Source organism: Liolophura sinensis, chromosome 8 (genome assembly GCF_032854445.1).
Source record: "Liolophura sinensis isolate JHLJ2023 chromosome 8, CUHK_Ljap_v2, whole genome shotgun sequence".
NCBI lineage: Eukaryota > Metazoa > Mollusca > Polyplacophora > Chitonida > Chitonidae > Liolophura > Liolophura sinensis.
In genome coordinates, this window is record NC_088302.1 from 17,798,274 (window position 1) to 17,823,919 (window position 25,646).

At 38.9% G+C, this 25,646-nt stretch overlaps 2 protein-coding genes across 2 annotated transcripts; one reads left to right on the forward strand and one right to left on the reverse strand.

The window, feature by feature from the left end:
* Positions 1 to 613: 613 nt before the first annotated feature.
* Positions 614 to 10,467, reverse strand: LOC135473267 (uncharacterized). The gene is made up of 11 exons (XM_064753115.1): positions 10,440 to 10,467; positions 8,131 to 8,284; positions 7,176 to 7,227; positions 6,763 to 6,910; positions 6,183 to 6,259; positions 5,544 to 5,628; positions 5,152 to 5,321; positions 3,726 to 3,831; positions 1,837 to 1,931; positions 1,287 to 1,372; positions 614 to 718 (listed from the first exon to the last, which is right to left on the reverse strand). The coding sequence occupies exons 2-11, from the start codon at positions 8,266 to 8,268 to the stop codon at positions 614 to 616; spliced, it is 1,062 nt and encodes a 353-aa protein (XP_064609185.1). The 5' UTR covers positions 8,269 to 8,284; positions 10,440 to 10,467.
* A 300-nt stretch (positions 10,468 to 10,767) lies between these two features.
* LOC135472854 (small ribosomal subunit protein eS6-like) lies at positions 10,768 to 19,282 on the forward strand. The gene is made up of 5 exons (XM_064752559.1): positions 10,768 to 10,799; positions 14,511 to 14,642; positions 15,661 to 15,871; positions 16,977 to 17,126; positions 18,983 to 19,282. Exons 1-5 carry the CDS (start codon positions 10,794 to 10,796, stop codon positions 19,228 to 19,230), a joined length of 747 nt encoding a protein of 248 aa, XP_064608629.1. The 5' UTR covers positions 10,768 to 10,793; the 3' UTR covers positions 19,231 to 19,282.
* Positions 19,283 to 25,646: the final 6,364 nt, after the last annotated feature.

Sequence of the window (25,646 nt, forward strand, 5' to 3'; positions counted from 1 at the left end):
CAAATCCCTTCAGGCTATCTAAATACTGTACACCGTTACTCTTTTCTACACTATCAAATATATGTCAATCTTTACGCTCTATGGTGGACTTTCTGAACTTTTGTGAGACTTTTTTGCCATAAATATGTCCTCCATGGATCAAGAATAATGACAGTAAATTTGAAATTCAGTCTAGTACACAAATAATTTTAAAGCACTTAATGTCGTATTTAAAAAAAAAAAAAAAAAAAGAAAAAACCAAATTGAAGACGTTTTCAAATACAGATTTCGTATCAGTTTAATGATGCTTTAAACTTTGTTCTCATATAAGAAATTCTTTTTCATTAAGTTAAATTAAATTAATTCAACAGATTTATACATTTTTGATGGCATACCAGCTTAAAACTGGAATGTTCTGAAGATGGGATAAAAGTTTCACATCTGTTCACAGACCCTTTCATGTAGTAAGTCCAATACAGGTCAGTGATTGGCCCCGTACGCACAGAATTAACCTCCATTTACTATAGATCATTTACAAATAACCTTAGACAAAATATGAGGGCACTAAAAAGGTCATCTTAAAAGGATTATCCAGAACGAGAACTGTTCAATGAAAACAAACCAGGAGCAGAAGTTAACTCACTTTAATACTTTCCCTGCTGTTTCCAGTAGATTTATTCTCAGACTCCACAGACTGTTTCCCTGATCTAGAACTACTACCCGATCCAGAGGTACTACCCTATTAAAAAACAAGACAAAGGAATTATACTTCTCACGCATAAAATCAGGATTGTGTTTTGAATCTCCAAAAATGTTTATCACATGCCAGACATGGTAAATAGCACATTTTTTCTGAGTTGTGCTGGTTTCAGGAAAGTGTTTTGTAATATGTCTGGGATGTCACACGATATCGTACTTGGAAAACGTTTATTTCAGTATCAACATTAATATTTTATGAGATTTATTTGCCTCTAAAACTGCACTTTGTAAGAAGAAATGTTAGGTCATTTTCCATAAATGTGATGAAATATCAAGTAACGAAACTTTAACTGTGCAAGTGAGTTATCACCAATGAATCAGAACACATATTAGTGATTTTATCCATTTTAAACAACCAATCAACCAAATCTTGCTTTTCTTTTAAAACATGAATAAAGATTTTATAAGTCATAACAGTGCGTTGAGTGGGTATTTATTCACCTTTTCAGAGAACATATTACACTAGACCAGCCACGGATAAGCCAGACTAATACAGCACATAAATATTTTAAAACTCAAAATATATTTTAACTGGTCTGCAAACTTACACCCACTGCAGGCTTATGTTTGGTGTCAGGATCCAAGGTAGATAACTCTTCAGGTCTGTAGCTTCCAGGCTCATCTTCACTGGAATCTAAAATATTAAAATATTTATTTATTTACTTGATTGGTGTTTTACGCCATGCTCAAGAGTATTTTACTTATACGATGACGGCCAGCATTATGGTGGGAGGAAACCCAGGAACCAGGTTGCTGGCAGACCTTCCCACATACGGCCCGAGAGAAAGCCAGTATTGGCTGGACCGGAACTCACAGCGAACGCATTGGTGCAAGGCTCCAGGGTTATTGTGGCCTGCTGTTATGCTAGCCCCCTCAACCACAGAGGCACCCTAAAATGTTAAAATAGCTCGTCACTGAAAGAAAATTACAGTACTGGCATACCTTCTTTGGGGGATGGAAGAAAAAAATCAATGTAAGAAAAGTCATTTCAGTTCATTAGATGACAGTAGTATATGCACCATACTCTAAATGCTAGAATACTGATAATGCTAACGATACCAGTCATAACAAACACTCTGTTTTCATTATTTTCATCACCTTTATCTGAGACTTGGGCTGTAGGAGAGCTGGGGATGATGACGGGAATAGAGCCATAGGCTTCCACGGATGGAGGAATATCTTCTAAAGAATCACTGAAAAGAACAACACCAATAGCCTTGCTTGTGTAAGGAAGCGGTGGGAAAATGTTTCAATCAAAGAAAGAATGATCACACAATCCACATATGTACATTAATGCATATTTTTTCAATATCTACCATCCAGCAAGAGTAGTAAAAACAAACATCGTCTGACAGCAACCTGCGGATGGTCTCGGGTTTCCGCCGGATTTTGCCCAGTTTCCTCCCATCATAATGTTGTCCGCCATCGTATAAGTGAAATATTCTTGAGTACGGCGTAAAACACCAATCAAATAAATAAAAATAAACATCTGTACGATACAAATTACCATCTTTTTACAAGATTAGCATTCTTCAAGTGAGGCATTCTGCTTGATTCTTACTGATTCGTTCATTTTAATGGAGCCACTCAAGGGGTTTTTGTCCAGTTCGATTAATTTCTCAATAGAAAAACTTCCATGTTGGTATCAAGAGTGGCATTTTACTTGCTTCTTAAAGGGTATTTTTACATACCAAACTTCAGGTTTTAAACTGGAACATTAGCATGCAATACTGTAACATTATCACGCAATATTGTAATATTATCACACAATACCGGAACATTATCACACAATACTGTAACATTATCACACAATACTGGAACATTATCACGCAAAACTGGAACATTATCACGCAATACTGTAACATTATCACACAATACTGGAACATTATCACGCAATACTGTAACATTATCACGCAATACTGTAACATTATCACACAATACTGGAACATTATCACGCAATACTGTAACATTATCACACAATACTGTAACATTATCTTGCAATACTGGAACATTATCATGCAATACTGGAAAATTATCATGCAATACTGGAACATTATCACGCAACACTGTAGAGATTTTCTAGCACTGTCAACCATAACCACGTCAGACGTGAGATATGAGATGTAATCACAGGCAATTAAGCACAGAGGGTTATTCAAGTAACCTTTAATGTGGTGATGTCAGAAAATTCTGATTGACATATGTTTTGTCCAGATGTAGTATGCGATTTTGTGAGACTAAAGAAAATAATCAGTGAAGTTCAAGCTTTCCTCATTTGTCACAGGTAGAAGTCCCGAAAGTCATCAGATGTTCCACTCCTTGTTTGACTACGCTTACTTATCAAGGGTCTCTCATACTATAGCCCGAGACCTTCAGTGCCTGAGACCAGCAGTGAACCGACGTTCTGAGGGTGTAAGCACACCTGGCTTGTCTACACTTACTTATCCAGGGTCTCTGGTACTAAAGCCTGTGACACCTGCAGTGAGCTGATATGTTCTGAGGATGTGAGTACACCTGGTTTGTCTACACTTACTTATCAAGGGTCTCTGGTACTAAAGCCTGTGACACCTGCAGTGAGCTGATATGTTTTGAGGGTGTGAGCACACCTGGCTTGTCTACACTTACTTATCAAGAGTCTCTGGTACTACAGCCTATGACACCTGCAGTAAACTGACATTCTGAGGGTGTGAGCACACCTGGCTTGTTTACACTTACTTATCCAGGGTCTCTGGTACTAAAGCCTGTGACACCAGCAGTAAACTGACATTCTGAGGGTGTGAGCACACCTGGTTTGTCTACACTTACTTATCAAGGGTCTCTGGTACTAAAGCCTGTGACACCTGCAGTGAGCTGATATGTTCTGAGGGTGTGAGCACACCTGGTTTGTCTACACTTACTTATCAAGGGTCTCTGGTACTAAAGCCTGTGACACCAGCAGTAAACTGACGTTCTGAGGGTGTGAGCACACCTGGCTTGTCTACACTTACTTATCAAGGGTCTCTGGTACTAAAGCCTGTGACACCTGCAGTGAGCTGATATGTTCTGAGGGTGTGAGCACACCCTGTTTGTCATCATCGTCATCATCATCTGACTCTGGAAAACAAGCAGATTTTCTTTTTTGCTCTTTATGTAATGAAGTGCTAAACCAGTCCCCAACTGAAACTGGGTAGAAATACTACAACAATATAATGGAAATTCTATGAAACAAAATCTCTGACAGTTTATGTATACTTTTCCTGGTGTGATGTGATACTATTTCTTATACAACGCTGAATCAAGCAGATGTGACATTAGGCATGCCAATAAGGGAATGATGTCAAGAGCGTTTGAAAGTACAATATGGTGAAAGTTGTGGCTAAATTTGAGCGATGGGTCACATCATGTATTCATGCGCGTCAACACACCAGCAGCAAAAGTGCAAGGCACAGAAAATTTTTTGTTTATTATCCTCTGAAACGTCCAATAATATGCTTAATACACTGTAATTTTTCTACGATTGAAGAAAGCATTCAGACAATACAATGGCACCCGCAAAGCTCAAAATCCGTTACTTTATGTGATTGGATATTTCACCGTACACACTTATAGGAATATTTCACTTATATGACGACAGCCAGCATTATCATGAAAGGAAACTGGGCAGAGCGCTGGGGAAACCCACAAGCATCCACAGGTTGTTGGCAGACCTTCGCACATACAGGTATGATCAGAGAGGAAGCAAGAAGGAGTTGGACGAATTCATAGCAACCACATTGCTAAGAGGCTCCTGTGTCAATGTGCTGTGCTAGCACGCTAACCACTTGGACACGGAGGCTCCCAGTGTAGCTCTTTAAGCCAAGTTTCAGCAGCAACTATTGACTCTAGAGGTCACAATTCATGTAAGCATCAGTCCTGTAAATTGGGACTGAAATATGACATAATAGAGCCAATCAGGTTAAAATGGTCTATTCACCACTCCTTGCCACTGTTAGGAGAGCAATAATGGTGACCTCATCTTTTCAGCACATCCTCTTCATTTATGGGAATAAACTGCTTTCTTCACAGACAGAGAGTTTCAATTTTCACACACCCTTATTGTCAGTGACTAAGTTTTGAGTCTATGAATATTTCAGTCAAGATATTTACCACCAGAGATAAATCAACTACCCAAATTCTTAAGCCTTTTCAACCAACTCTGTGACCAATGTGTTGAAACACTCTGAGAGAACTATGGTATGTAGAGAAATAATTTGCACAGGTTTGTCAAGTCTATATTTTAAGTGACACAAACAAATCATTTTTACTGTCATTTTCACAATAATTATATGCATAAATTCCACTTTAAAAAGTGCTTTAATGGTTGAAAAAGTTCAAGGTTTACTGTACTTCAAAAAGATTTATAATACCGAAATATGGCCTGCTGATATCCCTTACCTTGAGCTGCAAAGAGGTCTTTAGGAGAATGCATTTTTCTGGTGTCATCCTGTGCTCTCACTGCTGGGGATCCTTGACCTCTGGACTTGCTGGTAAGGTGTGCCCCCTGGGTATGGGAGAGCTCCCATTCAATACCGCTCCCTAACAGGTACTTACCCGATGATCTGCCACTAGAGAAATGCAGAGAACAATCGTTAAATTTTCACCAGTTGTTCTGCGGATTTCATTTCCAAAAGGTTAACTGACAAATGATTTGGATCACTGCTTGTGCAACAACCATCTTTTTAGGACAATTGTCGTAGTGTTGGCATGCAGCACATGTTTCTTTGAAGAGAATCAATCTCCAGTTTTGATTTCAAATGACAAGTCAAGAGCCAGATTTGAACTCTCACCTGCTGTCTTGATCCCCTTGAAGTGTTTTTTCTCCTTCAGAGACATCAACTACAAGCGGTGCTTTAATCGTCTTGTCTGGATCATCTGTAAAACAAGCATTAATTTAATGTTTAAAATTAATTTAAGGAGAACGTTTCACTATAGAATGGCAGTCAGGTTAATGGGCTGAGGAAAACAGAGCCTGAAGTAAACAACCAGCCTTTCCCTTGAACCTGACAAACTTCTAGACTAAAACGCTAAGCTGAACTGACAGTAAGTGGAACTCTGCCTCTGCCTTGGTGAAGGACTGAGGGGTGAATCGGCTGATCAATACTTAACTCCAATCAGCCAGCCAAGGCTACCAATTAAATCTAATATTGCAAACTGACAAAATACTGCCAATTCACCAATATTGAGATTATCGGAAAAATAAAACAAATCAAACATTTAATGGCAAAATGTAAGTACATTGTACATGTGTTATGACCTTTAGTTGCCTCTAAAAGGGCACTCTTTGGGGTGAACTATTAGGTCAGTTATCCATACATGTATGCCCAAACATACCTGTGCATGTATTTGGAAACATGTGAAATTACACCTTTGACAGTTAATTTTTTTTTTTTACTTAATTCAGTCAAAATGTAGCAACTTCATTATACCTGAGGAACCATCAAGGGGTGCTTCAGGCATGGATCTCCCAGCAGCAGTATCACTGATCACACCCCCATCTGTGTCGCTAGGGAAGACAGGAAAGATAACATCACATTCCGTGTCAAGCAATCATTGTGTGACACTTTGAAAGATTAACAAGAGAGCTTTAAGGGCACTTGTGTTTTTGTCTCAAGATAAAACTTCTGAAGAGATTTTTGTTTGTTCTTCAACTACTTTCAATCTGATTCATTGACTGATTTATTTATACACTGGTGTTTTATGCCGTACTGAACATTTCCCTTATACCACGATGGCCAGCATTATGGTGGAAGCAAACCTGGCAGAGCTGTCAGGGAAACCCACGTCCATCTGCAGGTTGCTGGAAGACTCTGATTTAATGATGATGAGCCTTCATTTCAATACACATGAAGACATGGAACATTTTTTTTTTTTTTGTTAGTGATAAATTTTACCTTGTGTCCTTAATTTGGAAATGACAGGTATCAACGAAAGATTTAAATCTCAATCAAAGCAAACCCTACCTGAGTTTGACTGAGTCGGCTTGTAGTTTGAAAAACTTTGCAATACCTTTGTGTTTCTGTCTCTGCCACTATGATGGGCGGTCTCTGTGAAGGCTGGATCTTGCTGGGCTCTGCCTCACTGCCAGTGTCTGTGACATGAGTGATGGCTATTCTGGCTGGAGGACTCTCTTCATCTGACAAGTTTTCATCTGCGCCTTCAAGCGAAACAAAATTTAGTCAGTTCTGACATATAAAATATCAGTAAAGAGAGAGTAATCTGTCAGAAATTATTGCTCTTACATTACAGATCCCCTCGTGTATATATCCAATATTGAATAACAGGAAGTTCCTTGATCAGTGGATCACTGTTTTAACCCATTTGAACAGAAAGCGAAAACATGTTTCACAGGAATTTGACTATCAGTTGAATACTTCTATCTGCACTCCGCTTGAGAATTTTAAATATCAGAGAGTACTGACCTGTTTTTTGTCGGTCTTCAGACATGCTTACATCAGACACAGACACACCAACCTGTTAAGAAAATATTACCTGTATGTAAGTCTAAAGCATTGAAAGTAACTTACATGTAATTATAATACAATAATTTAATAAAATAAGAATAAGGTCTCTAGCAGGAAATTCGGAATATAAAATACAAGTAATGATAGTCTTGAGAGTCTTGAGCAATTTCAAATATCCACCAGTTTTCCAATACTGCATCATGACAAAAATATTTTCTTACACTCACTGTGTCAATTTTAAAACTGTTTAACATCATTAAAGAAACACACATTTGCATGATGACAACCAGGTTTATGGTAGAGGAAAAGGTGTGCCTATAGTAAAGCAGTACAATTCACCATGAAATTGACAATCTTTTGGATCTGAAGCCAAGAGCCTCTCACTAATGCAACTGCAGGGAGTTCAAGTTCAGTTCACGCTGGCTCTCACCCTGATTGTATGTGGGAAGGTCTCCTAGCAACTTATCGGAGTTCTTGAGTTTCCTCTCCTCTCCCCACCATAATGCTGGCTGCCGTCATATGGGTGAAACATTCATATGTACAGGGTAAAACACCAATCACATAAATAAACAGATTTTTCATTATAACATCATTGGTATTTAGCTACACCAAGGATAACCTGAATAAGATGAATTCAAGCTTGGATCCTCATTGGTCCTGAGCTGATAGCAGCTGTGCTAGGCTAGAAAATGACATTTCATAAATGAGAAAGGAAATCCTGCCATATGGGCTCTGAAGTTTTGTGTATAAAAAGACAATCTCAAAGGGATGTCGCCACTTGTTTGACTATCTGTACTGCTGGCGAAAACTGTTAATGGAACATTGTCTTTAAGTTATAACACCTGCATGATCTAGGTGTATGTGTGTGAATTGTGGTGAATTATTCATGCAACATGACACTGGGCATACTCACATTTTCAATGTGTAGGCCAGGCAGGGTAGAAAGCAGAGTTCTCTCCCCTGGCGCTGGGAATGGGGATTCCTCCTGGGAGTCTAGCACAACAAACTTACAGCTGTCTGCTTGTGACACATCAGACCCATTAGAGTCCATCCTCTGCCACGACTCACTGCCAAATATCACAACAAACCCTCTGTTTAGTGTATATACCATAGCTCACACAGCCTTTGCAATTCAGTGAAGCAAGGCCATCATTAAAAAATGACTTGAGTGAGTATCACACCCCCATCAGAAAAAAATTAGGTCTGGTCTATAGATTTATTTTTCTTATTCTGTGTCTTGGAAGAGAAAGGGATGTTAAAGAAAGTAACATTGACAGAAAATTAAATTAAGTAACTTCCATCAAAAGACCAATTAAACTCTGAACTACGGCCCTCCATCGGATTAATTTACTATAATTCCTCAAACTTCTCGCACATCAAAGAGCATCTTTCAGTGCAATTTGTGCCCATTTCTGATATGAATTGGAAGACAAAACTACATTAGTTAGAATGGGCAGTGTCAGGGCTTCACAAAAAGTATAAGTTTATCAGTCAACACAGAATAATGAATTCAGAATAGCCTGAATAAACATGTGAATAGGTTGATGAATTAAGTGATAAAAATATTTTTAACGCTGACCTAAAAGTTCATGGACAATTACAAACATACACTGTAACAATGTCTGGTCATCAACATGTTTTTACAAGGTCAGTAAAAATTACACCTTGCGCTGGTCACCACAAAGATGACCATGTACATCATGTCTGTCTTCATAAATTCCAACACCACTTATTGGCATGTTCACCAAAATTGTATTTTCTGGTTTAATTACATGTTCATGGCTTTCGTACTGAAAACATGGCAGTACCACATAGCCTTGATGCTTTATTCTTAGAAATGATACTTGATCAGATTACCTTTTCAAAATAGTGTGTGGCGATGGGAAGGGAAGAGGTTACAGCGCGGCAATTTATTCACCATGCGCGTAAATGGCAAGATGTCTGACTAGAGGTTGAGCAACCATGAACATTGCGTATCAGAATGTGTCTCAACCTACTAGCCAGTTAGCCCACAGACAAACTGGATGTACTAACACAACATCCAAGCTCAGCGTAACCTAGATCCACGTGGACAATTTCACTAAAATAACAGCTCAAACCCTACATTACATTTCGTATCCACTGATTCCCTAAAATCCCTGAAATGTAAATGTGAAAAAGAAAAAATGTTATCCCAGCCAATATTCTCTTTACAGTGCATGTATTTCTAAAAGAGAATGTTGGCTGGGATAAAATTTTCACAGCAAGTCGCCGTGCTGAAAGTTTGAATTCTGAACATGTTAGACATTGCTTGGCCTTGTTCGATTCAAAAGTTTAAATGTCTGGATTATTGTTGAAAGGTGGTTTATCGATGTTGGCTTTGACATATTTACACTTTGAGTGTTTTAGGGAATCAGTGGATACCAAATGTAAGGTAGGGTTCAACCTGTGGATCTACATTATGTCGAAACTGGACATTACATGAGTACGTTCAGCTTAGCTCTACGCTACTAGTCAGTGCACTCAAACTATCCTGCGGCTGGAAAATTTGGAAAGTTGAAATCAACAGAGCTGTTGAACTTGTGAAATATGCGCCAGATTTGATAAAACACATTCACTCCTCCAGAGGAAGTATGCTGGGACAGAACACGAAGACGACGGCTGTGGGTAAACGTGACTGTTTAGTCTTGCACAAAAGACGGCACTATATGGACTGCCAACAGGCGAGAAAAACTACACACCAGCCGCTTTAGGCATGCGCAACAGACCAATGACATCACATGACATAGGCAGGGCGACCAATAGTTAACCTAAAACAGTACTGGCGATGGATGGATATTTACCCTTGGGATTATCCATAGTTTGAGATTTGAACAGTCATACTCTCACTTCAAGATCACAAGCATTTTAAGGGAGTAGGCCTAACTGGACAGTTGATAATCAACTCTCTACGAAGCTTTAGTAAGTATCCTACAGGGGTGAATGGAATCAAGCCATGACAATGCGTACGCCCGTCCTACCAGAAAAGACCTATCCAGGATTCGTTTCTTAACTAATTTTCTACAATAATTGTACACGTTGTTGTTGTAATTTTCTCGTCAGAGAGCAACAAGGAAGAGGAATGACGTACATTAGTTTAACTTTAAAAAGAAATGGCCTATTCTTCGTTTCACCAAATTCAATACGCAGACATGTCACAAGGATCGCAGAAACTACTTCAAGTGACAGATACAATCATCTTACCATCACATGTTCTGACATGAACATTTTTATCAACTTCGCGGACTTTTCCAAACCTCTGTTTCCGCCTATTTCCCGTCAAATGATTTGATTGGCTGACATAATACTCTCTGCAAAAATTATGTAAAGATACAAAGTTTATGTTATAAACCGTACGTTTCAAGGTTCTTCCGGTGTTTTATCAGTACATTATTTTCATTATTAGTATCAAATAAACAAAATATTTAATATAAAATGAATGAACGGATTAAATGAAAGCCAGGAAGATTAGAGGCTACAAAAAACGCCTTTTCTCGCGATGTCTCGCGATTCTTTCTTTTTCCGACCGGAACACGGTCGCCTATATCGTTTTTCACGATGAAGGTATAATAAATGAACACTTATGTCATTTTATATTGCTTATTAAAGCGAAATAATGATACATGTGTCAGCCCAATCATTGAAGTAAAGATACACATGAATACGATAACAATATATTTTGGACCAAACGGTGGATGGCAGGGATTCTTGTAACCATAAGTTTGAACATGTTGACTCGCCACGCATTTCATGCAAACAACAACAACAACATTTCTTTTCTACTTACCGAGATGTATTTCTATTCAAGTTCATTGCCTTAGAACAGTGCACAATGGCATTATTTGAGCTGAATAGAGGATTCTGAGAGGATGTTAATTCACTGGTTGCGTGGAAGTTGTGTCATGAGCCAAAGAGCTCTGATAACGCGCAGTATTCCAAGAGGTGTATCGTGACAAACCCACATATTTTATTTAGCTTTCCATATCATTAAGTGAACAATAGCTAAGTTGGTGGTGTTGGTTGGTGTTATTGCTGCAACCATAAACACCATAATATTGATGTCTCCATGTAAGTGGCAGCTTACATGGAGATATCAGCAACAATTTCTGATATTTACCTGCTTCAGCGTTTAATCGTTGAATCCACTCCAAAACAGCGAAACCTGTTGATTATGACCTTTATTATCGCTCCTACAAGTGTAAATCCATTCCAGAGTCAAAATGTTGTTGAAATGCACTGAAATAATGGTCAAAATAACTTTGTGCAGCCATGGAGAGTCTGGTGTACTAAAATCTCGAAAGCGCGTGCTAAAAGATATGGAAATCAACCAAACAGGACAAGACCATGTAACCAGTCTTAAATGACAACCTCAGTATTCATTTCATCAGCAATTATGAACCTTTGTCAATCAAGCAAGAAAAATTAATTCTAAGGTTATAAAGGCTTACGGCTATCATGTGCGTGTCTGCTTCATTTCCCATGTTTTCTGCCGGATTTTTGATCCGTAATCCCGATTTTGGATTCACCTGATGCGTCGCACATGCACACCATGATTTTGAAGAGAGAAAAGTCAACACTTCATCAGATGTTCTGCATATTACTAGTCTGAAATGAATTTAAACATGTACGAGTGATAAAAAGCATCATTTTCATTTCAATCCTCAACAGAAATTGCGTGTGCGGCTGTTTTAGAGTGGATTTATGGTCCAACGTCGTTTCACTAAGTGCCTTGCGCAACGGACCTCCTGCGTTTCTGAATTCAACGACTGAACGTTGAGAAGGGTAAATGTAAGAAATGTTTGAAAACCGGCCTCAACGTTTAATTTAATTGAACTATCGGCAGATACTAACATTTCAACAGTTAACTATGCACTTAGAGAATACGTCTGTCGCACAGTTTCTTGTAACTTCCTCCAGACAAAAACGTCCGCACAGATTAAACTCCAGAGCCATGGCATCTTTACACAATGTGTTGACAGGCCTTGACTAAACCGCAACGTCTCTGCTCCCTGTCATGAGTGTGTCTGTCAGTAGCCCTGGATGACTACGCTGCCCTCTTTTATATTTGTGCTGATGCTTGCGTAATCATGGCTGTGTCCCCTTTACCCCAGTAGGATGAATTGTAACATTTCGGAAAACTGTCAGTTACTTTACTACCATGCCCATGCAGCCACTCCTGTACAATGCTAAGGGTCCAAGGGCACCTGGCTATTAAAGTCACGAGATGTTGATCATCCCAAAGGTAAATAAGCATCCATATTTAGCTTTAAGTCGCCCCTCTCTCTTGACTTCTCGTTTACAAAATGGCTACCATCTACACGGTGAGCTTGCACGGATAGGCAGCTGAATACGAAACTATGCTTCCCTGCATTTATGCTGGTTATGAAGTCTTTTGTTGTCATACGAACACATGCTGGCTGGCTTTAGTCCCCTTTACTTTAGATGGTACAAATAGCACGTCAGGGAACCAAACTAGAGCCTTGTGCCGTTATGACGTGTGACCTCCACAAAGAAGGCCAGTTCAGCTCAGCCGTTTCGTATCCAGCTGTCTGGCCGGGCATGCCTGCCATGTATATGGTCGCCATTTCATAAATGAGAAGTCAGCGGAGAGGAGAACTTCAGTGAATATGGATGGATATTCACCTTAGGGATGATCGACATCTCATGATTTTAACAGTCAGGTGGCCTTGGACACTAAGCTTTGTAAAGGAGTGGCTGGATGGGCATGGTAGATTAGGAATCGACTTTTCTGAAATTTACAATTCATCCTACCAAGCTGAACGGAGGCAATCCATGACTATGCCAGCCCCTGAGATCGTAGTCATCTAGGGCTAGTCTGCCAAAAGCTTAATAGACATGTCCTCAGTCAGCTCATTATAATGAGGTGATCTTAAGTTTGCATTGGAAATATTTTCCTGCATTACTTAACCATCGTCCCTTCTAATTTACACGAATACATAAACCACGAAATCGGAATTATCGTGATGTTTTTTTAACCGGTATCAAAATGCAAAATTGTTCTCACAAGTACATTTCTAGGCATCACTTTTGCCCAGATTTGAATGTATATCAAGTGTTTATTAATGTAAATTCGTAATATGTTAAAAAAAACTGTGCTGACAATCGTAATCCTACCATACCTTGGTTAACCAGAGACATGCTCCAGGGGGAGTCCAGGAACAAACATGATTTCAGCTGAATTGCTTCCCTTCATGATTGTTTGGTGCTATTAAAGCCCTCCACACATGATGTTGCCGTTGACTTCAAGTTGATTATTTTTATTTTCTAAAGCATAAAGTTCCATTGATGAAATTCAATAGTTGCACACGTTTAGGTAATGTGGGAGTGCATCTGCGCATAATTATGAATTCTCGCATAATTCTTATGAATTAAGTTTACAGTACATTTACGAAAACACTGATTGGTGGAGAGCTAGTCAGCGCAGAAAAAAACTGCGAATTTTCTCACGGTTATGTTTCTTTTTGTATCTTTGTATTCTTACACATTATGGATTAAGGTTTGTTTTCTTAAACGTTATTCTGTTAAAAAAAGAATACAGAATGCTTAATACACTCTTGTCTTGCAAGTCTAAAGTTCACCTTCCTCTTGATTTGCGGGTAAAGCAATCCATTCAGTAATGCTTGGCGTGGTAAATGACTTTACACGTGATAATGTTCCATTATTTGAAGACTTTATTGCGAGACAAGCAAAAATTTGTATAGTTGTTTTATTAGACCGAGTAAACCGATCAACACAAGCATCTGAAATTAATGTGTACATTTTGTATCCTACAACTGTTGTCACGTTCAGATTTCTGCTTATTCCAGCCATTACAAATTACCTCCTTTGTCAGGATTTGATTTTGTGCGTATTTAATTATAACACAGTATAAATCTTTTGGGTCCGGATGAGCGTGTTATTTCGAGGGAGCAGTGTATGGACAACCTTTTTTAATGTTCAAGTATATATGAAATGAAATGAAGTGTGTAATTTAAAGTAAATAAGTTTGGAAAGATTAGATTGGCAAGTTTAGTGGACAGTGCTACAAGTACTGTATTATAGTATTTCCTTTGCTAGTATGTGTAATGACTGTATAACATATGCAAAATGTTTATTTGAAAAGACACCCTCTGGGACTATGTTACTGAAAATCCCCTAATCGCTCTCTAGTAGCAAGGGTCTAAACTATACCCTCTCCCCTAAACTTGAAAAACTGCCTGTTCGGGTGGCCTGTTGTCAATTTTTGCTAAAGACCTATATTTCTTAACTCCACAGGTGAACATCTCTTATCCGGCCACTGGCTGCCAGAAGCTGATAGACATTGACGATGAGAAGAAACTACGTCCCTTTTTTGAGAAGCGCATGGCGACAGAAATGAGCGCAGAAAGCCTTGGAAATGAGTGGAAGGTAAAGTATATCTTACTTTTTTCATTATATTATAACGTATTACCAGCCTGACCTTGCTGGTAATACGTTACGAAAAGCTGCCAAAACACATGTACTTCACCTGGACTTCAGTAGACTGTACGTTAGCTGAGGAATAGTCTTAGGTTGTCCCAGGTTGTCCCATGAAAAGGTTTAGAGTGCTGTTAGTCAGAAGGCCCAGGTGTAATGCTTTAGGCAGGCTGTTTGATGAGATGACTACATGTGTGGATATTGAGAGGTGAAATGTAGACAGGAAGGTGAAATGTAGGCAGGTCATGTTACATCATATGCAAATAGTTTTTGAAAATTTTCATAGAAGTTAAATTGTTTAAAGAAAGATTTTGGTAACAAGTAACGTTCAGCCATTAAACTTAGCTAACACTGACCATGCTAGTAAGCTGAAGGTTGTCAGCGTGAGTTCTCTGACTAGAACGATCGCTGGTGGGAACCTACGCTGATACGCTGACTCGCACATGTTGTTCCAGAACAGTTTCATTTGATTAAATATGTTCGCTTTTGTTATGCGAAACAGAAATGCCTACATCAAGTGTCATTCTCGTATATGGGGTTTGCCAGAAACCTATTAAACCAAGCGGCTTAGGACAAGAGTTTAAGCGAGACCATCTGTTCCACCTAACAGTCTGACAAGTGTTGGTGCATTTGTAACTGTGTTTCAAATTTCAACCCACTCTTTCTGTTCTTGGTGCCTTGATGACAAAAAGAGGTGGATGGTGCTTTCCCAGTCTAATAATTGTTGACGACTACTTTATCTTCTGCCGATGTGGTATGCATATCTGTATGTCACAGATGGGAAAGTTCTTGAGCAGGAGACTGGGTTATACCACAATCAAATGAATTCCAACAGAAATGTAGGGTCAGCTTATATCAAAATGATACATTTCAGCATTTCTTTTCTTTTTTCAAACTTCCTTTTTCAGAATCTCATTGTTGAGTGTAGAAAGTCTTGTGGGTATCAAACTTTCATTTTCATTTCCGTCAGGGCTATGTTGTGCGCATCTCAGGAGGAAATGACAAGCAGGGGTTCCCCATGAAGCAGGGGGTATTGACAAACGGACGTGTCAAACTTCTGTTGTCCAAAGGTCATTCGTGCTTCCGCATGAGGAGGAACGGAGAGAGGCGCAGAAAGTCTGTACGAGGCTGTATCGTGGACAGTAACCTCAGCGTTCTCTGTCTGGTCATTGTCAAGAAAGGTAACTTGTAGTTTCTAAAGTGAAAAGTCTGTCAGTGGGATACTAGAAGACAAGGTATGCAAAAAGGTCCACAAGAGAAGACATCATTTTCTTCTGTGATGTTGTAGTGCTTGTATACTTCATAGGTGTAGGTATTTTATGATCATGCACACCAATAATTCTGATGTAATAGTAGAAAGAACAAAAGAGTTCACAGCTTAGGGCAGTTTTGTGTTGTGTTGCAGGCTAGAGGGAGGTTTACATGTTCACAATCACATAAATGTTTTGATTTAATTTTAAAGGAAAAACTGGAATTACTAATGGATAACAACTTCTAAAGTTATTTATGACATTTTGATGCGAGTGCTTCGGCTGTTATCAATGCTTTTGTACAATCTCAAGCGCCCGCATTAAAACATCGAGAAGTTGTTTTCTCCTTTATCATTAGGTGTGGCGGTATTTAAGATGATAGCATATAACTTGTCACTTTTGTTCTATAGACCAATTGGGTGACCTCCAAGTGTCTTTGTCAGCCTGGTTTCTTACCAACATAATGATGTCCATTGTCGTATAAGTGAAGTATACAATGTAAAACGCCAATCAAATAACTGAATATCTGCTGGCCTGTTCCCTGAAGAAATATGAGGCTGTTGTTAAGTCCGGTGAGATTGATGAATATTTGACACTTTCAGAAAACAAAAAAATTATGCTTCTGCATGGATAAATGCGATGTGATTTTGAAGTTCACAGAAAGCAAATCAGTTTACAACTCTTGTAAATTCATGTATGTATTTGTTTGACTGGTGTTTTAACCAGGCTCAGGAGTATTTCACTTCTGCAAATGCAATCTGGTTGTGGGTGAAGAAAACTAAAGCAAGCATAAAAGAACCACTGGACTCGTCAAACCTGCTTATGCAATGCTGTAATTGAGCTTACGAGAGCTGGATTTGATTGTGAGCACTGCCTCTGTGTTCAGTTGCTAGTATTTGTTTGGAAAACCTGATAGACAGCCTACCAAGCAATTAGACATGAATAGTAAAGCTGAGAATTGATACCATAAGCATGTGGAGATTGGTTGCAAACTTAAGCACTTGTTTCAGAACTAAAGCCCTTGTGTCTGTTGTAGGTGAGGATGAAATACCTGGCCTGACCGACAAGACTGTGCCCCGACGTCTTGGCCCCAAAAGGGCAAGCCGAATCAGGAAGCTGTTCAACCTGGGCAAAGAGGATGACGTCCGTCAGTATGTTGTGAGGAGACCGCTGCCCCCTAAAGAAGGTAGGTTTACGTCATAAGAGTCTTAATACCGTCAGACAGAAAGTTGTCTACTCTCAACTGTGATTGGCCATTTGACTTGCACAGTGACGTCCTCCTGTTTTTATATGTAATGAATTGCACATGAGAAAATCTGCATGATACAACGGTTCTTTTGTTGGCAAGGAAAGCAATGTGTTATTGGACGTCATGCATACGTTACTGAAATCGGAACTTTGTAACAGTTCAAAATGTAGCTGCTAAAGCAGCCATGCCAGGGTTCAAGTTGGTGTGTCCATCCTCTGCAGTGTCCCTTCCGGTTACCTGAATGATGTTCATGCATTGATAAATAACCAACTTTATTAATAATTAGAAAGCCTACATTCTTCGTAGCCATCAGTGCATTGTATGTATAGTGTATAGCTTGTATATGTAGACGTGTCTGGTGTAGTAAGGCAACCGTTGGACAAAAGTTGAAGGCGTGCATGTCCTCCGCATACAGTATACATACAGTGCTGATACAGCCCTTGTCACACAGCTATTTTCAGCTTTACAACCGTAACAGTTTTCCATACAGCAAATATCGGTGAAATTGCCTTTTTTTTTGCAATTTGATCGCAGTTCGCGACATTAGTATAGTTTGCAAGATAAAAAGACTGGATTCATAATCAGGATGTCGGGCTACATCTGATTACACATTTATAATCTTCAAATAGAAATTTTCATATGACATCACTTCTGCTGTGTAAGTTAAAACCTACTTTGCATACACAGTGCATTCTTTTTTTTTAAGTTGACATAGAATCCAAAGAAAGGGACTCTCTAATGTTTTCACTTCAATTCAAAATGACCATTAGGTCACGGAACTCGGGTCTCCTGATTTTTACTCGCTAAAGCTTGTCAAGGACTACAACATACCTCAGTTTCACACATTTCAGTTTGCAGACGTCATTTCCGGTTATGTAAAATTTTTCTTCTTTCCTTGGGATAATGTTCGACCTCAAGATTGCGTCTCTAGCTTCATTGGTTAAGGAGATATACCCACTTCCGGTTTAGAGTAAGTCTCTTTTGGTTTTGCAAAAGTTGCATTTTCGGAATCTGGTTCCAAAACTGCATGAAGCCAGACTTTGCCAGACATCATGTTTAGAAGTGTAGAAATTATTGGTAAAAAACCAATTTTTTGGTTATTTGACATTTTTACCCAATAGCAAACAATTTTTAACTGGGAAAGTCCTCATGAACAAATTGAACATTGTGTAGTGATAGTTTAAATTTCATCTCAGTCGCATGAGTCATTGTGGAGAAAAAGATTTTCATCAAAATCCAATATGGCTGCCGAGTCACGCGACCAAATATTCCAAAAGCTAAAAAGCACAATTTCAGATCCTTTCCTAAAACATACTAAAGAATGTACCATTTGTCACAAAATTGGTAAGAATAACAATAATCCTAACGATTTCAATAGGGATTCAAGCCTGAATGGCTTGAACCTTTAATTACCGTATTCTAGGCCTGTAGTGTGAGATCAGATAAATTCTACAAAACAGTTGTCAGTTAAGCTCCTGGGCACTGGCTTCGACATCAGCAATCAAGGGGAGTAACTCCTTCTAGCAAAGGCTGTGGATGTGGGCATGCAAACAGTTCATCAAATGACAGTGTAGCAAATATAGAGCGATGTTCCTTCAGCCACATGTTTGGCCAATTGTCAATCAGATAAATATCAAATTTCTCTCTGGATAATGTTGGTGGTTTACTCTTTGCACTCCAGTTTCCTCCACAGCAAATGATGATGGTGAAAACGTCTTGAGCATGGTATTGAAACACCAAACAATCCACTAACTCCCTGTTTTTTTTTTTTCGTTTTTTTTTTCCCTTCACAGGTAAGAAAGCCCGCACGAAGGCCCCTAAGATTCAGCGCCTGGTCACACCTGTTGTCCTCCAGCGCAAGCGCCACAGGCTGGCCATGAAGCGGCGTCGTTCTGCTCAGAAACGCGAGGATGCAGCTGAATATGCTAAACTTTTGGCGCAGAGAATGAAGGAGGCTAAAGAAAGAAAGCTTGAGCGCAGACGATCCGCCTCCGCATCAAAGAGCAGAGATTCAATCCGAGAATCTACGTCAAAAAAATGAAGCTCTTGTAACTACTAGGGGAAATAAAAAAATAATTCGAATCAGGCTGGAATGTTTGTGTTATGTTCTGATTTTGTTCTTTCCTGCTAAAGGCATTCATTATAGCAGCACAGAAGTGTCTCTCCAATATCAACACTTTTCACAGTATTGTATCAAAATGTACTTGTTTTATGAATTTGTGTGGTTGTGTTGGGCGAATAGGCTAAGGACAGGTTAGTTTCTTCTGGAAACCACTCTGTTGACATCGATTTACGTTAGGGAAGTTTTGATGCGCGTGTGAAGATGTGGCAGATGTTTTAGACCATGACTTGCGCAGCTATGAGAGTTAACCCACTCAACAACCAAGACATGGTGGGTAAACCTAGGTAAATATAAATGCTCAGTGGTGGTGTTTTGCAGACTCTTTAATTTGCGCAGTGCTCCGTTGGTTAGCGCACTTGTGCAGCGTAATGACCCAGAAGCCTCTCTCACCAATGCAGTTGTTGTGAGTTAAGTCCAGCTCCTGCTGGCTTCCTCTCCAGCCATAAGAGGGAAGGTCTTCCAGCAACCTGCGGATGGTCGTGGATTCCCCTGGGCACTGCCTGGTTTCCTCCCACCATTATGCTGGTCGCCATTGTATAAGTGAAATATTCTTGAGTATGACGTAAAACATCAATCAAATAAATAAATTTGCACATTTGAAATGTGTTGAAGCCACTAACTTGCCTTCCACCAAGACACTGCTGCTACTGAAGTATCATGCCAAAGACGCCAAACATGACACCCCAACAAGTCATTATACGGACACCAGGCCAATCAGTCCTTTTTCCTTGCTCTGACCTCTCAATTCTGAGCACCAAGTGAGGCAGAAACAATCACTATTTTTGAAGTCTTTTGGTATGACCCAACCTGATGTTGACCCCAGGTTTTGTAGCCATGCAGTACCTGTAATACTGGATAACTTGGTAATTGTGCGTACAGAAGGGCTGAATTGCATTTAGATGTAGTTTTGTGAAATGGTTGACACACCCAGCCTGAGCGAGTGGGTCATGGTCTGCTTTTCAGTTTCAGATGTGGTTTGAAACCTGGTCTTGGACAGGGAATTTGTAGGTTCCTCTGCTCACGGTTTGCAGGGCCGTTCTTAAGGACCACTCCAGTATGGTGTGCAAATCTTCATGTGACTTGTGCGAAAGTTCATCAGTAACTGGCCAAAGGTTGGTGGTTCACCACAGGCACTCTGGCTTCCTCCACCCATAAATCTGACAGCCTTCGTACATGTGAAAAATCTGAGTATAATTAAGGCAGACATTCAACTGCTTCAGAACAGTGATTCTCAAAGGATTTGTGAAGCCTGGCCCAAAGTAAGTAGCCAATTACATCTAAATTTGAACACTGGTTTCTTAAAGTTTATTACTTAAGGCTGTGTTGGAAATAGGCCTTCTGATTGCTTCAGTGGATGGATTTAAAACAGAATGGATGATTGTGGGTATCCCCAGCCCGGTTTCCTCCCACCATAATGCTGGCTGCCGTTGTATAAGTGAAATACTATTATAGGCCTACTTGAGCAGGGCATAAATCACCGATCAAATAAATATAGCTTCAAACAACTTCTGGATTGATTGTTCAGATATTATATATGTTATTAGTTAATAAAAAACATTTTTATTAACAGATCTTCCTGATTAAAAGAGAGAATGCTTCATGATATACCTCCGGTTTAAAATGAATGCTTTGTGCAAGTAAAGTTAGACTTTATCAACATCAGTGTGGAAGAAGGGAGAAAACTCTGCCACCTCTAAGTTAATCCACCAAGCGCGAAGTGCACATATAGTTCTCTCTACATAAATTCTCTATCTTAACATGATCAAAATTTTGGGAATATTTTTATTTGTCAATTCTGATCAATTTTTATAGAATTTGTAAAATTTTGATAATCCTGTTAAGTATATGCCTCTGCTTTCCCCAACATCAGGTTTTACCAATGTGCTACTTGTCCAGACACGGAAACGGAAATCCAGACACGGAAACCCACGTATGGAATAACATGCCAATCACTTTCCCAGAATTCCATACATGAGAAATGAACATTATTGTTTGACATTTACTACCAACACGTTTTAATTTAGAATCCCTCATGATCCCAGCCCCAAAACTGCACAAACCATTGTCTGCTGATATCCTGTTTTCCCACTGGACAGGTATCTCATTTCAACGACAGCTCAAGCTTTCAGTTTGTGGACATTTTTGTCTACCCTGGTGAACTTCATGTGTGGCTCAACAGTCCTGTGTTTTGTGAAGTAGATATTTATAGCTATTGGAATCTGAGCATTATCAGTTTGTTATTCTTAGAATTCTGGAGCAAGTAAATTGCTGTCAAAGTGGCTAGGGGAACTATTTATAGAAAATGCAGAAATATGGAGTGTACCCCTATCTCATGCAGAAAGAATAACTGACCCCTATTTTTTTTTCAAGTTGATAAGGTATGACATTCTGTCATAAAGGGGTTGACATTCTGGTTGCGCCCCATTCTTCACAGCAAACTACCAGTGCAGGTATATGTGTGTAAACATCAAGGAATTAAAGAATGACTGCTTGGGGTTTTTTGTCATACTTAGCAATTTTTCAGTCATGATGACACAGAAGTCTTATGAAAGGGAGAGTCTGTATCACAAAAGTGCTGCCGGCACTGAAGTATCATGCCAAAAACTCCAGACCACACCCCACCCAGTCAAATCATATGCACACCACGCCAAACAAGGCCACAAGAAGTACCATTTTTGAAGTCTTAGGTATCATGGTATGTCCCGACCCGGATTTGATCATGGTTCTCCAGACTTCGAGGCAAACACTCTTAACTATTAAGCCAACAAAGTGGTCAAAACATCAAAGAAGTCATTTGATCGTTCATAGTGGTGTAATGTCAGTGTCCATATATTTCAGTTGTAACACAACGGTGTCGGCCTCTGGCAGGCTGGTATCAATGCAGATGTACATTTATTCAAAGTGCTGCCTCACTGGAATGGTAAGCTGAAAACAGATGGCATGTCGTAGCATAATGACAAGTACTACAAGACTTCATGTCTTCAGGATTGAACTCTACTTTTCTGCGTACAAGTCAGATGCTCTAACCACTCATCTGTAATATTTGTATACTCGTGAAGTTTTCACATATACGAAACATGGGTACCTTAAGTAAACCACTGCCCAATTGAAATGGAAGCATAGAGTTCACGTCTTGTGTGATGAAAAGGCAAGCACCTAACCATGTGGCTGCAAACCACTCCTCTGGTACTTATAATAGAAAATAAACATATGCACAAGGATTACCACAATTTTTTTTTCTTTTTTTGTTGCTGAACATTGTATACAGTAACTGATTAGTCAAAATGTGAAATTTACTTAACAATTTATGTCTATTTCTTTGATGTATTATACCAAAAGATTATTTCATTTCCAGGGCAATAGTTAGGTTCATAGGTTCATTCCTTGAGGTTAAAACTCTTCCCCGGAAAATACTATCCCATCTCACCAGCTGCCAAACATACCTGGCAGGAGCTAGGCTTGAACTGCGAATGTCATTGACAATTTCTCTGAGCTCATGCAATATAGACAACTGGGCCCTCAAAATCTTTCCCTTCCAACACTACCCAAACACAACATTGTCAGTTGTCACCATCTCGAGTCTTCTGTTAAGCTACAAATCTGATCCATTAAATGGTTATAATTCTGTTTTCCAATGACACATTTTTAGCAGTGATACCACGATGGAGTTGAATGAATTAAAACAAAGCTCACTTTATTCATTTCCCTTGTTTTTTTCACTTATGGCACCAACGGTTGTTGGTAGCATGTCCTCTTAACCCACTGTCACACTCAAACCTTTTTTGAGTTTAATCAAATCTGAGATAACACTATACCAATACACCAAGCCATAATTTATCTACTCAAAGCAAAATTTAAGTTTGTAAATCTTACTGAGAACATCCAACACAATTTATCATTCAATTTTTTTCTGAAATGAAATCTGTTGTTATTTTAAAAAAAAAGTGTACAACCCAATCCAACCCAATTCACCTAACTGTGAGCAAATGAGCATACGACTTGTTGGTATACATACAGGTCTCTTATAGTGTTGTCAACTAATCCCATCATAAAATAAATCATCTTGCAACACATCTATTATGTAGTAAAGCATATGGATAAATTGAACACATCGCTATAAAATGACCTAACCGTATAGCTAAAAAAAAAAAAAAAAAAAACCACAACTACTTATAGAATCACTATGCCATAAAATATCACCTTCTCTCGTGGTTATAAACTTTGAACCACTGTGCATGCCTATATTCAACAGCCTGCAAATGAAGCCGTCACATAAAATTGCATAGTTTTAATGACAAACAATGTTTACCCAGAGTTCACTTCAGAAGCACTGCTGCAGCATTTGAGTAATGCCATAAAAGACAAATATAAAGCTGCTGCCGCTGCTGCTGCAAGTGAATAAAGATAAAAACACAAAAACTAATATTGTCACGGGAGTTGCTCGGCAACTCTGACGAAAGTCGCATTAACATCATGTCGAGGAAGATTGGAAATGACAAGTGTGACACAAGATACGAGAGGTAAGGAAACATGGCTGAGCTGTTCAAAAGTTAGTGCTTAAGCCTGGGATAAAGTTTAGTCTGTCATCTGCCTACATGTATTCTCGTTTTGTATTAGGATAAGGCTGGTATTAATATTTAAGCCTGGATTAAGACTTAATACACTTTGGGAAAACTGGCTCCCGATCTAAAAAAAATAATCAGAAAAAAACCATACTGTCATGTAAATCAAATCAATTTAAGTCATTTTTTGAGAATACATGTTTGGAAATTATCTTGTTGCTAACACATACATCATTTGTAGAAACCTTTCCTGTGATTCACACAATAATCCATATTTTCTCGCCAGCGAATTACAAGTAGTAGAACATGTACATACTATGCTGTCTTAAAATAACAGGGCTTCTAATATTTGCCAACAGGCTTGTCAGATTATGACAGGAAATTTATACATGCATGTTTTCTGTAGATGGCGTGGGCAGTGACTGGAGTTCATATACATTACATTGCACAAAGTACACTCAGCCCCTTGTGGTCTCAGTCAAGAGAAACAATTTGAACCAAGATCTAAGAAGCCTGATTTGTACAGCTTAATTCTCAACAAGAGGAAGCATTGCCCAGAGCAAGGGATTGGTATTGCCGAAGATAAAGCATCATTACTGACAGCTATTTCCTTCTACTCCTAGTTATTGGGTAAAGAGACCCTTCAGGTGTGCCCAAATCAGTGGCTGCTCAAGAAGAGTTTGCCCGAGACTCTGATCATCATATCGCATGTGTGCCAACACTGAAGACTCTCCAAAGCGCCTTAATATCCCTTTAACCTCACTTAGACGTTCTCCAGAACAAGTTCTAAAATAATCTGTAATTGTACACGACTTGCGTCAATCATTATAATAAACCGTTCTCGAATAACAGTTTGCTAACCACCCCAAAAGTGAAAAAAAAAGTATGCTGAAAGGTAACGTTCATTTTCAATTACACAGAGCAAATAAGTTGTTGAGTTTCACAATCCACTCCTTGTTGTCCATCACAAACTCTAAACTAATGTATCACTTCTGGCAAATGCACAACGGACAGAAAAAGGTATTCTTTAGTCTGTCAGGTTACTTGTTCTCTCAGCTTAGGTTAGAGTTCACCTTAACATGACATCTTAACATGAAGTACATGTACCACTGGGAACCATTTTCTTTTTGGTTAGCAAAGGCGTTAAACGAAAATGTGTTAACTCTGCACACTTCAACCGAGCACATTCAGACAATGCATTCTCTCTTTAATTAACGTTATTTTGCCGAGAACAAATATCCAGGGTGTCTCCTGAACAAAAGTCCATGTATCTAGTGCTGAAGAGATCTTGGAATGCCTTCAACCTTAATAACAATTGAAACTTGTCCTCTTCGTGTGTTGCTTGCTGAAAACAGGATCTTCAATTCAGCAAAGTCTCAATGTCTCTTTATTATGCTAATCAAATTCGAAGATTTCGGAGATTGTCTGATTTGACTTTTTATGTGGACCAAACCCATTTGATTTACATATATCTGGAGAACCAGAGAGTTGCCCATTTGTGACTGACCCCATTTTTTTTTTCAAGACTTCATTAAAATTTGATCAAGGCCACTCCAACTTTAATTGTTATTTTATGGGTAGAATAAATCTCTTTCAATGTCGTCAGAGAGTATGAAACAAGACAATAAAATTCAAGTTGATCTAGTCAGTGGAAATCTAGACAATGTTGGTAATTTTTCTTGTTGAAGGCATATTTCTACATGATCAGGAAGCTTTGAAAAACAAGAAAATCAGAAAAATATCAAGAACAGACAATATAAAAAGGTAGATTTT

Coding starts and splice junctions, on each gene's coding strand:
- LOC135473267 (XM_064753115.1), bottom strand. CDS start 8,268: ATGGACTCTAATGGGTCTGATGTGTCACAAGCAGACAGCTGTAAGTTT. Junction 1,932..3,725: donor GTACCAGAGACCCTTGATAA/GTAAGTGTAGAC, acceptor TGTTCTTTTCAG/TGATTCTTTAGAAGATATTC. Junction 719..1,286: donor AACATAAGCCTGCAGTGGGT/GTAAGTTTGCAG, acceptor GTTTTTTAATAG/GGTAGTACCTCTGGATCGGG.
- LOC135472854 (XM_064752559.1), top strand. Junction 15,872..16,976: donor TCTGGTCATTGTCAAGAAAG/GTAACTTGTAGT, acceptor TGTCTGTTGTAG/GTGAGGATGAAATACCTGGC. Junction 17,127..18,982: donor ACCGCTGCCCCCTAAAGAAG/GTAGGTTTACGT, acceptor TTCCCTTCACAG/GTAAGAAAGCCCGCACGAAG.